The 12,385-nt window shown below is 42.8% G+C and overlaps 1 protein-coding gene across 3 annotated transcripts in view; it reads right to left on the bottom strand.

Annotated features, from left to right (window-relative positions):
* The window catches only part of rnf220a (ring finger protein 220a), a gene marked incomplete at its 5' end in the record, with an annotated part of 143,197 nt that overhangs the window by 18,569 nt on the left and 112,243 nt on the right, over positions 1-12,385 (bottom strand). For 2 of the 3 annotated variants that reach the window (XM_079751690.1, XM_079751691.1), the window contains 3 exons: positions 8,884-9,007; positions 9,748-9,872; positions 11,344-11,386. In XM_079751690.1, the coding sequence (XP_079607816.1) occupies positions 8,884-9,007; positions 9,748-9,872; positions 11,344-11,386 (292 nt within the window). Of the gene's footprint in view, positions 1-8,883; positions 9,008-9,747; positions 9,873-11,343; positions 11,387-11,538; positions 11,747-12,385 lie in introns of those variants that run through there. The other variant, XM_079751692.1, reaches the window with a different exon arrangement.

The following is a 12,385-nucleotide window of genomic DNA, read 5'->3' as shown; positions in this document are numbered from 1 at the left end:
AAAAAAAATTACATTTACCACACAGAGGCTTTTCTCCAAGGTAGCCAAAGAACAATTGGCCAAAAGCAAAAGAGAAACAAACATGTTTTTCTCTGTTCAATGTCATCTACGGTTATAACGACAACTGAGCACACAAAATGTCCGCCTGGGGTGCCCCTTAATTACAGATACACATATCATTTCCCCCCTTTCCACTGCCTGTGTTGCCTGCACGTTAATAAGACAAGGGGCAATCAATACAAGGGTGCACGCGCACACACACGACCACACACACATAAACACACTCATTTCTAAAGCCACCTCATGCATATCGTTGACTCTCGACACGCCAACTACACGTGTTCCCTCCACCAGGTAACACGCTTCCTGACATTAACACGGGACCCTTCCAATCTGCATACTTGTCGCCGTGGTTACCTGCAGTGATCGAAAGAGAGAGGGATGGAGAGGGTTGGCGGGGCGATCAAAGGACACGTCAGACAGCCTCGGGAGCCCAGATCGACCCGATTGGGTGGCCTCGGGTGACACCCCGTTGCCATAGCAATTATCGTGACCGCTCGGAGAGAGAGAGAGAGATGCAGGAGGGGGGCTAGGCATGGCAAAGGTCGGTGCGCTATCGTTGTGCCATTTACAGGTCAGAGATGGGGAAACACAAAGAGATGAGACGGCCATCTTTGAAGTCCTTTTTCAAAGCAGCCCCCCTCGACATCTGCTCTTTCCTTCAGGCCATCTTCAGCCGTAATCCCTCTTCCCTTCCCTCGGTCCCCCCTTTCCATCTCTTAAGGGCCCCCCTGTTATCCAGAGCGGAGATCTGTCTGAGAGTCTGTCTTCCAATCGCTACACTCACTGATGGTCAGACATGATGAAACGTTGAGAACCGTCCATCCGGCTGCCTGTCTGTAGATGCTGTGTGGGTCCTTATCTCGCAGTGAAAATACTTCACGCCAAGATGACATGAAGCACGGCCGAGTTTCCCCCAATGAAAGCAGAAGACGTGACATTCTGCCAGACGTTTCTACAACGTCTCAAAAGCAGACAAGTTTAAAAAAATACATAAAAAATGAATAAAGCAACACTTGCCAACTTTGTTAAAGAGTGAAAATGTAGAGTTACGGGGGGAACCTGTGATGTTCTGTACTAATAGATAGGCAACTTCTACCTCCGGCAGCGCAGGGAGGAACAGGCACAGACACAGCCACACAGCCACACACACACACACGGGAGAGATGTCTCAGCTTCTGCCAAAATGGCTCTTTGAAGCCCAGTAAGCTGGAGAGATACAGGGAAGTGTCTCACTCACTTTCCCCCCTCAACCCTGTCCCCCTCCCTCTCCCACACACACAGAAGCATGTTGAAGTTGAATCACAACCTGAGCTTGTTCGATTTCCACTCCCCTCCCCAGGCTGTCTGCTCCTGTCTTTGGATGGTGGGGGGGGGGGTTCTCTTAAAAAGCCCCCCCGCCTCCCATGTCTAGCAGCCAGCTTTCTTCAGGGTTCTCAAAGAGAGGCTGCTGGCGCTTCAGAGAGATAGACCCTGCTTTATCCTGCCCGAAGACCACCCCTCACCCCCCACGGTCCTCACACCACAAACACACGCAGACACACACACACACACACACACACACATGCGCAGACTCTCCGCATCCCTCAGCTCAAGGGAGACCCAGCTGGCTCCAGCCGTGTGTTTGTGTGCTTTTGAACCACAAGATCTTTAAGGAGGAAAATCCACCTACTGAGTGGACCTACACGTGTGTGTGTGTGTGTGTGTGTGGTTGTCTTGTGTTTCAAGTCTCCCCTGTGTGTAGTCTCCTTGGGGGGCACATCTGTGGTCCGTGTCACATCACACAGCGGCCCATTAGAGAACAGCAGAAGGGTCCTGTCCACCCCCTTAAACACTCAACACTAAACACAGGCTCAATGAGGGACAGAGAGAGAGGACTGTCACTCCCTCGTTCCCCCAACCTGCTACTGCTGTTTGTCTGAGCTTTAGTTGGGATTTCAACATTGATCTGCCTCCTCTGCTCCTGTGACAGAGAGGTGTTTGTGTCTGTGTGTTAAATGGGGTTGGGCAGGGGGTAGGTGAATCTAACTGTGTGTGTGTGTGTGTGTGTGTGTGTGTGTGCGTGCGTTGTGTGTGTGTTTAAACAACAGATCGAACAGGGATGGCGGAGAGAGGGGCGAGATGGAGGGATAAAAGTGGAGTAGGAACTGTGAAAAAGGGGGAGGCTCTAACAATTTCATCCTCACACGTCGTGAAAGCTCACACACACACACACACTTCAAAGTAACTCAATGGAAATTTTTGAAAATGTCTCGTTTGTTTTGTGGCTTCATTCTACTTTACAACTTTTTTAGTATTTGTGCAATTCTTAATAAGCTGAGAGCACCAAAATGTTTGTATTGGAAGCTGAAAATAGAAGCTTTTTTTTTGGAAGCTTTTTTTTTTTTTTATACTTTATTTTTCGTTTTATATATGTGAACAACAAACAAGCAAACAAACAAACAAAAGAGGGCTAGGACATGACAGTACACACATTTGGAAGCCGGTACAAAAAAGAAAAGCATAGGTGCAATACACAATACAAATATTTCTCACATTGGAATGGAGTGAAATAGAATCAGGAGTCTTTATGTTTGTAGCGATCCCATTTTTTCCAATACTCCTCTCCTTTATCCTTTTGAAGCCGCAGCACAAAAGTCAAATTCTCCATTGCCTGGATAGAGTTTATAATGTTTGTTAAGTGTCTCATGGTAGGAGGATTCTTCTGGAGCCAGCATTTAGTAATTGCTTTTTTACTTGCAACCATGAAAATCTTCAGGAGGTAAGTGTCTCCTTTACTGAGACCTTCAGGGAGTTCTCCAAGATATAAACAGTTAAAAGAAAAGTCAAATATTATGTCCAGAGTCTCCACAATTAACTCTCTCACTTCCCTCCAAAAAGGTATAATACAAGGACAAGACCAAAAAACATGAACATAATCTGCAGAAATCCCAGCACACTCCCTCCAGCAGGAAACCTGCATACCGCAAAATTTTGATGTCTGGTTAGGGGTAATAAAAAATCTTATCAAATTCTTCCAACAAAAATCTCGCCAGAAATAAGAGTTTGTGGAAGTGGATTGATTTTTCCAAATTTGAAGCCACGTTTCTTCTGGAATTACTATATTAGCCTCTTTTTCCCAGCGCTGTCTAATATAATCTGTTGAGTTTTTATTCAATAAAGTAAAGCTTTTGAATAGTTTTCCAGTGATACCTTTGGTACTTTTGGAATCATAAGCTTCTATAAAAATTTGAATTATTTTCGAGGGTTCAGTTAAATTAGGGGTCTTTATTGTTTTCAGAAAAAAGTGGCGGATCTGTAAGTAACGATAAAAATCTTCTTTACCCAACTCATAAGATTGACGCAAATCCTCAAAAGATTTTAGGTTTCCGTTCTTTATTATCCTACAGAAGGAGGTGATTCCTCGCTTAGTCCATTGTTTGTACCTATGGTCCTGTAAAGCTGGAGGGAAGTGTGGATGGAATGCAGGCCAGCTCAACACTCCAATTTCTCTACAGAGCTGATATTTCTTTACTACATCTGACCACATTTTCAGAGAGAAACTAGTACAATGATTATGTAGCTGGTGAACATCATTAAACCTGCCAGGGCAACCCAGAACTGACTGGATAGGTATTTCAATTAAAGATAGCTCAATATCTTTCCACCTAGCTTCATAAGATGGGTTACACCAACATACAAGATACCTCAGCTGAGCTGACAGATAGTAATCTTTAAGACAAGGCAGGGCCATGCCAACCCTCTCCCCCGGCTGTTGTAATGTTGAGTATCTCACCCTTGGTCGTTTATTGTTCCAAATAAATCTTGAAAAATGTTTATCCCACTCTGAATTGTTTTGCAGGAATCTCTATTGGAAGTGCTGAAAATAAGTACAATAATCTTGGGAGAATATTCATTTTGATTGTCCGAATTTTACTGCCGAGGTCGAGGGGGAGCAAGCTCCACCTGCCCAGATCATCATATATTTTCTTATTTATCTGTTTATAATTAACATCATATAATTGTGAAAGGTCTTTTGTCAGTGAGACACCAAGATATTTAAGTTGTGATTGGTGCCAATTAAATTGGTGCCTGTCCATCAATTGCTTTGAGGGCGTAAAATGAAAGGTCAAGACTTGGGTTTTTTGTACATTCAGTGTATAACCAGAATATTGCCCATACGTTCCCAGGATGTTCATAAGCAATGGGATACCAGATTCAGGATTTTTAATTGTGACAAGGACGTCGTCCGCATATAGAAAAATTTTGTTCTCTACACTTCCCACATCTATACCCTCCAGAGCAGTCTCTTCTCTGATAGCCTGGGCAAGGGGCTCGATAAAAAAATTAAAAAGTAGTGGACTTAATGGGCAACCTTGCCTACATCCTCGTTGTAGCATTATTTGATTCGAAAGGCTCCCATTAACTTTTATCCTCGCTGTTGGGGAGGAGTACAGCATTCTTATGCATTGTATAAATGAATCACTAAAACCAAATCTTTCCATAACTTGAAATAAGAAATCCCATCCTACCGAATCAAATGCCTTTTGAAAGGACTGCGCTTGATGTTCCTTTTGTAATTTGATTAATAATGTTTAGGGCTCTTCTAATATTATTGTGTGTTTGCCTATTACTTATAAAACCTGTTTGGTCCTCATTTATCAAGGAAGGCATTATTGTGTTTAATCTTTTAGCCAATATAGCTGCGTACAGTTTATAGTCTATGTTTAAGACACTTATTGGTCTATACCCTTTGCAGTCCATTTAGTCTTTTCCCTCCTTTGGTATTACTGAAATAAATGCCTTGCTCCAAGATGGCGGGAGAGCCCCACCCCTGAGAGTGTAGTTGAAAGAAGCCTTCAGTAAAGGAACCAAGAGTTTTTTCATGCACTTATACCACTCCGGAGGAAATCCGTCACAACCTGGTGATTTATTGGCTCTAAGATTTGAGATTCCATTATCTATTTCCTCAGTTGAGATTTCACAAATTAACTCCTCGTTTTGGTTTTTACCTATTGAGGGGAGATCTAAAGAAGAGAGAAATGTTTGAATTGTAAGTCTGTCTGATTTGTCTGGCTGTGTATATAGTAATCTGTAATATTTTTCAAATGCACTCTGAATTTCCTCTAATTTAGTAGTTACCTTATTTGTGATAGGATCCCTAATTTTGTGAATTGAGTTTTCTGCTTGCTGTTTTCTAATTCTCCATGCAAGCATTTTAGACGCTTTAGGCCCTGCCTCATAATATCGCTGTTTCAAAAATTTCATTTTTTTTTCAATTTCCTCACTAAGAATTTTGTCTATCTCCTGCTTAACAGGCCTCATTTGCTCACGTAAAGAGGGGTCATTGTTAGTAGTATGAAGTTGCTCAAGATTTTTTAATTGCTTCTGCAAGTCTGACAGCTTTTTATCTCTGATCTTTTTTAGCCTAGCACACTTAGCGATGATTTTTCCTCTAAGAAATGCTTTTGCTGCATCCCATAGAATTGCAGGACTGACTTCTCCATTATCATTATGTTCTAAATAGGTTTCTACTTCCTTGGCCATTTCAGTTTTAAATGAATTACTATTTAATAAACCAGTATTCAGCCTCCATAAAGTAGTTTTAGGATTTCTATCTAAAGTAAATTTCAAAGTTAAACCTGAGTGATCAGAAATATCTCTCTGTCCAATTGTGCAATCTTTCACCTTATGGAAATCTCTGCTAAACATGAAGATATAATCGATTCTAGAGTATATATTATGCCTTGCAGAGTAAAAGGTAAAATCACTATCGTGTTTGTGTAAATATCTCCAAATATCTATTAGTCCAAGGTCTTGCAGAATTTTATTTATTTGTTTTTCTAAGAGATTCTTTCTTCTCACTCGATTTGTTGTGTCTAATTTAGGATTAAGAAGTAAATTAAAGTCCCCTGCACATAGACATGTGCCACATGTTTCTGCAGCAATGAGGTTAAATACCCCCCTGAAGAAAGAGATGCTGCTACCAGGGGGTGCATATACGTTACACAGAGTAACTTCTTCCTGCTCTATTTTTCCCCTGACTAGAACAAATCTACCCTCTTTGTCTTTATGTTCTGCGATCAATTCAAAACAAACAGAATTCGGAATAAGAATGGCTACTCCCCTTTTCTTTCCTGTCCTGTGTGAGGAGAAAAAGGTATTTCTAAATCCAATTTTCTTAAATTTCTCATGTTCTATAGCAGACAGATGCGTTTCCTGCAGAAAAACTATATTAATTTTTTCTCGTTTCAACTTTGCAACTATTTTGCTCCTTTTGATGGGATTGTTTATGCCATTCACATTCCAAGACTGTATATTATAATACTGCATTCACATTAGTCACCATAAACATGTTTTCTTGTACCTTTAAGAATTCAGTCAAAGCCCTCACAGCACAAACAACACAAGATATAACATTCACTGAACATGTGATAAACTTACAGAACAGGTTTTCCATTTCGGAGGTTCTCTTGAAACCTCTTTAGGTTGAGGGGGGAATGCCACTAAGTGGGGCCCCTCAGCAAACTTAGGAAATAAAATATGAGAAAAAAAAACACTGAAAAAAGTGGTGGCCTATTATGAAGGTCAGCTGCATCGAACCACTGCTATAATAACTTGTATTTAAGGGAGGTCACAGGTTCCACATGAGTCTTTACTGTGCCTTTATGTTTATAGCTTATTTAGCTTATTGTAACATTAAATGAAGGTATTGATTGCTTAAGAACCATGAACTTAGATAGATTAACATATCTCTATGAGGAAGGGGCGGAGAAAATTACTCATCCATTATTATGGCATGCTGGCTGGCCTCTGAAACACCTTCAGCTTCTCGCGGGCGCTCTCCTGACAGTTATGCGCGTTCCCTTCTCGCCGTGTCCCTGCTGTACTCCACGGTAGAAGTTTGTTGATGGTCTCCACGGTGATGTCTTTGGATCTTCTTAACGATAGCGGACCCACTGTGAATCCACGTCTCTTTATATCCTCCGCGGCATCCTCGGCGTTGCTGTACGTGACCGTGCCTGAATCGAAGTGCACGCGCATCCTCGTCAGCGGAGTTTGGAAGCAGATCCTTTTTTCTTTGAGCACTTTTTTGATGGGAGTGTACTCTTTCCTCCTCTGCTGTACATTCTCGGCGTAATCGTGGTCAAAGTACACTCGCTTTTCTTGAACACAGATGGGTTTCTTCCATGCAGCGAGGAGGATTTTCTCCTTAATATTAAACTGTAGGAACCGTAGCACTGTAGAGCGCGGGGGCGCGCCCGCAGGTGGCTGTGGGCCGAGCGACCTGTGTGCTCTCTCAATTCCCAGACTCCCCTCTCCGCGGAGGCCCACGTTGTCCCCCAGTTCAGTCAGAATCATATGTTCCACATACCGTAGCATAGAAGAGCCCTCTGCGTTTTCGGGGATGCCATAAATCCTTATGTTGTTACGCCTTGAGCGCCCTTCCAAGGCCGTTATCTTCTCCTGGAGAAACTTTTGATTATCAAGCAGTTGGATAAGAGTGTCTTTAACGCCAATGTCCCATTTCTCCTTCCCTGTCATGTTCTTCTCAATTTCTCCCAGTCGTTCCGCCACCTCCTCTATTTTGCCGGTAGCGGCACTCACTTGTTGGTTAATTTCGGTAGTCAGCTCGTTCAGTTGCTTTTTCATGTCTTCTTTAAAGCTTGTTCTTACTTGCGACAGTTCTTTTTTCATTTCTGATTTAAGATCCCGCATTCCAGCGGCTACCACCTCACTCACCATCTCCTCATGGAGCTGAGTGTGGCAGGTGCAGTCTCATCCTCCGTGTCCTCGCCATTTTCACTGCGACGTTCGCTACTGCTAGCATTGCCGTTGTTTCGAGTTTCTCGGTCGGTTTGACTCTGAGACCTGGCTCCCTCCTTTTTCTTTTTACCCCCACCCATCATTCTTTGAGTTTAACTCACTTTAGCCGTGTTAAGAACTTGAATTACGGGGTATTATTTATGTCGATGCAGGAGCTCCTTTCTATGCTGCCATTCTAGTTGCCGGGCCACCGGAAGCCCCGGAAGCTGAAAATGTTTGAATGAATTATGAATCAGAGAAAATATTTAGGAGATCCACATTCAGAGATTGAGAGTAAGATGTAGGGGGTGATTTGTTGTGTGTGTGTGTGTGTGTGTGTGGTGTGCATGTAGGAGTGTGTGCGTGTGTGTGTGTCAAGAGGGCAGTCTCTATGGTCCCTTGTGGCCTACTCCTGGGTCCAGTTCTATAATTGCATTGCAGGGCCAATGTGGTCCTACACACACGGCCCAGTAGGCACGCACGCACGCACGCACGCACGCAAACTGTCGCACTCGCACAAACACACGGCAGGTCAATCGCCCAGCTAAATGTGTTTTCCTTGGCCTGGCTTAGGGAGCAGTACAGGGGGGGAGGGGGGGCAGCTCCGGTGGTCACCAGAGCCGGCAGGAACCATTACGGCTCCCCAGTCGCCATCAGCTCTGCTTCAGGAGAGCCAACGCTGCTGCGACAGACAGAACCAAGGCCAGATAGCAACAGCGAAAGAGCCAAATGGAAGGACAAAGAGAGAGAGGGCGGTGGATGGAGAGAGGGGGTGGATGGAGAGAGGGGGTGGATGGAGAGAGAGAGGGGGTGGATCGAGGGAGATGGAGCTGAGCACACAGCTTGAAGGGTCATCGCCATCATCATCATCACGACGGTGGCCTTTATCTTTATAGGCAATCTCTTCACCCTGATAACATTCCCCTGTTTTATTAGCATCCACAGGCTAACCACACAGCACTAATTGTGTGTGTGTGTGTGTGTGTGTGTGTGTGTGTGTGTGTGTGTGTGTGTGTGTGTGTGTGTGTGTGTGTGTACCTCTGAAGCCTCCCTCCAGCAGCGCGGTGGCTCGGATCCTCTTTTGCCCCGCCCACTCGTACTCCTCGAAGCCCCGCCCATTCTCGCCATCGGCAGAGTCGTCGTCGCCGAACGCGCCCTCGCGCTGATGTCACAACACAACACACCACAGGTCAATACAGGTGACATCAAAGGACGGCAGGTCAAACACTATAACTATACAGCTGATCTGTTACGCAACATGTTTTTAACAGATCAATTCAAGACTACAAAAATAATGCTATGAATTTATGTTCATGCTTAGTATAAACATAAATATAATAATATATATTATGTCTTATATTATATCAATAATGTAGGGGGTTCACTCTCACAATGTATTTTCCAATAAAGTTGTATAACAAATCAGAGTTATAACAACAAATAAATGTTGTGTTTGGTAAGTGTTGGGTTGGTCTAGTGCTGGTTAGTGATTCTACAGATCAGAATTGGTAGGAAAGAGGGAGATTATTCACTTCATTAACAAACAGTGATGCTTGTTGATTGGCTACTAGAATAACAGAGAGTGAAATGGTTGCCCACCAGATCCACAGCTGTGATTGGTCAACCACAACGAGCTAATCAATCGCAATTAGTGCAAATTCCCCACACTGAAAAACAGTGATCATCCCATCTACAAACACCACAGTCGCCATCAGTTCAAATCTATACAGGAGGTACAGAGGGTTAAAGCGGTTTGGTCGACTTCTACAAGGAAAGAGGTGATTGGTCAGAATCCTTCCGGAGAGAGAGAAGTGCTGAGGGGGCTGTCTGGACTGGTAGAGGACGGTGATAGGTTGGAATAAAGAGAAAGAGGAGGGGTGCTTGTGCTTGGACGTCGGCTACCTGGATAAGGCATTGCTCCACATGTCTACTCATCTCCTCCTCGCTCCCAGCCAATGGCACGCTGCACAGCGGACATACCTGTCCCCCTTCCTCTGGCTTCCTCCTCTTCATCTTCCCTATACGGGCTGGAGGAAGAGCAACAGGGGAGAGAGACATGGTTAGCATCATCAACCCCTACAGCCCTCCATTCTCACTGGGTGGAACAGATACACACCGGCAGGGAGTACAGAGCCAGTCGAATGGAATAGTGCGTGTCGGCGATAAAACGTCAACATATGCAATGTCAAAAAGTTGCCTGTGATTATAAACATACTATGGACAGGTTGACTTCCATAAAAACATGTATATTCAGTGAATTAAGTGCGCCCGATTCTGGCAACAGAACGTATGCATGAGGTTATGTTGGAGAAAGCTTATATCGACATGCAGCCTATGGTTCTCTAGCATATCCCCCACCTCTCTCGCTCTACTCTCATACCCTCTTACTTCCTTCCTGTTCATTACTCCTTATTCCTCCCTCTGTCCATTCAATACATCGCGTTCCGATCAAATCTAGCAGTCTCTTCCTCCTCCCTCTATCCCACCACACACTATGATGACAATATATATATATATATATATGTATCTCAAATTAGAGATTTAACAGCATAGAACAGAGTAGGCCGTTAAGCCCTGAATCCTCTGTGGGGTTTGCTAAATGCTAATAGCGCGGCGGTGAAGGAACATAAACTTTAGATGGCATAGGGGAACCCCCAGGAGGAGGGGGTAAAGGGGCAAAAACACCACCACACCGTCAGGGGGAAAGGAGAAGGTGTGAGAGAGAAGGGGAGGGAGAGAGAGATAAAGAGAGAGTGTGAGAGAGAGGCTACTAATGCTTAAATGTTGAAGACTTTGTTGAAAAAAAGTCTTTCAGGTCCCCCTGCTAATACTGGGGCTGAAACCTAGTGTGTTGTGAGGGTAGTGGCTGGATTTGGATGTATAACAGACAAGAGCATTTCAAGTCGTATTCCTCAATGGTTTCTCATTTAGCTTCTTATTTGTTGTCACTGTTGTGGAGATACCACAAACGGGGCAGGATGAATTATAAAATACTATCTAGTTGGCTGTATCCATTTACTGCAACATATGGTACTATAATTATGGACACAAATAGTTACTATTTAATCACTACTATTCAATCTAGTCATGCAAACAGGCTCAATTTTGCAGGACATTATCAATTTATAATAACACAAATGAATCTAGCCCTATTTTCATTTAACAAAAAGTAATTTTGATAAAAAGAAAGCTCAAAACAATGAATAGTATTTGTCTGTGTCTGTAGTATTTCTAAGTATTTACTTCAAATAATAGGTATTTATTATTTTCGTCCTCAAAGCACCTCTTAAAACAGTTTAGAAATGTATTTTTCTCAATAAATTGACATTTTATCAATAGGACCTGAGATAAATTTAATGTGTAATAACAACAGCATAACGACTATTGGGACACGAAAGACACATTTTGTTGTGATGTGGTTTAGTGACATTGAAAATAAAAATACATAAAAAGTTTAGATTATGAATGGGGGGTGTAATATAGGATGAATATACATACCATTCAGTCTTGTTTGCCTATTAGCCCGCACTCGTAAAAACGTCTGCAAATACAGAGAAAGGAAAGAGAAAACATGAACATTAGGTGTGGCTCAATCGATATAAAACAGTGATATGGTGATATGCAGCTTCTTAAGGTAAGATTGCATTGGATGCTGTAGGGATATCATGGCCAGAGAAGTAAACAAAAACCTACATGTCTTTTCTTGCCCTCGACCTCCTCCATAACAGAGCTGTCAAGTTTCATTTAAAACATTTTATGCCGCTAAAACGCACTAGAGAAAACTTGCCATGAACGGCCGACGAAGTTGTATACCACTTTAAATATAATGTTGCGAGTATAATATTAAACGGATGGTAAAGGATTTAAAGTGGCGCTTCGGTCGGCATATACAACATCACCAGACGCCATGTTGGCTTGTTTTGATCATGTGACTTCGCTGGATGTCGTTCAGGTCTAGACAAGTGTTATTTTTATATTCAGTCACTAGGGGGCAGCAACACGTTAGGTGAGTCGTCTGTCTGCGGTGACTCATTAAAGGAGTTTAAAATAGTTTTACTGTTTGTAATACAATATATATTATTTTTAATATTAATATTAATAAAATATATATATATATATATATTAATATATATTATCTATAAATATGTTTATATATATATATATACATAAATAACCAAAATGGTAATTATTTAATAATACCCTTTTCTATTGTATTTAAAATAGTAATAAGTGTTCTGTGTGTGTGTGTGTATTTGTGTTTCTACTTGTGTGTGGGGAGGGATCTCAATGCATTTTACAGGTGCCCTCTCGTTGACACGGCAACAGCAAGTGGGCACTTGGTTCAGTCCTCCCCCTCACCCCCAACGCCCGCACTCATAATAATAACTACGGACTCTTGAATTAGCCGCCCTATTCTCCGTCCCAACGCTATTACGCCACGCACACGCCATTACCGCACGCACACGCACACACGGCAAGAGGCAACCGACAGGTCAGGTTGTTTGGAGAGCCACGATGGAGAGTGTGAGAAAATAAAAGG

This window comes from Pollachius pollachius (assembly GCF_949987615.1).
Source record: "Pollachius pollachius genome assembly, chromosome: 14".
NCBI classification, from domain to species: Eukaryota; Metazoa; Chordata; class Actinopteri; order Gadiformes; family Gadidae; genus Pollachius; species Pollachius pollachius.
This window is presented reverse-complemented; position numbering and strand designations above follow the sequence as displayed.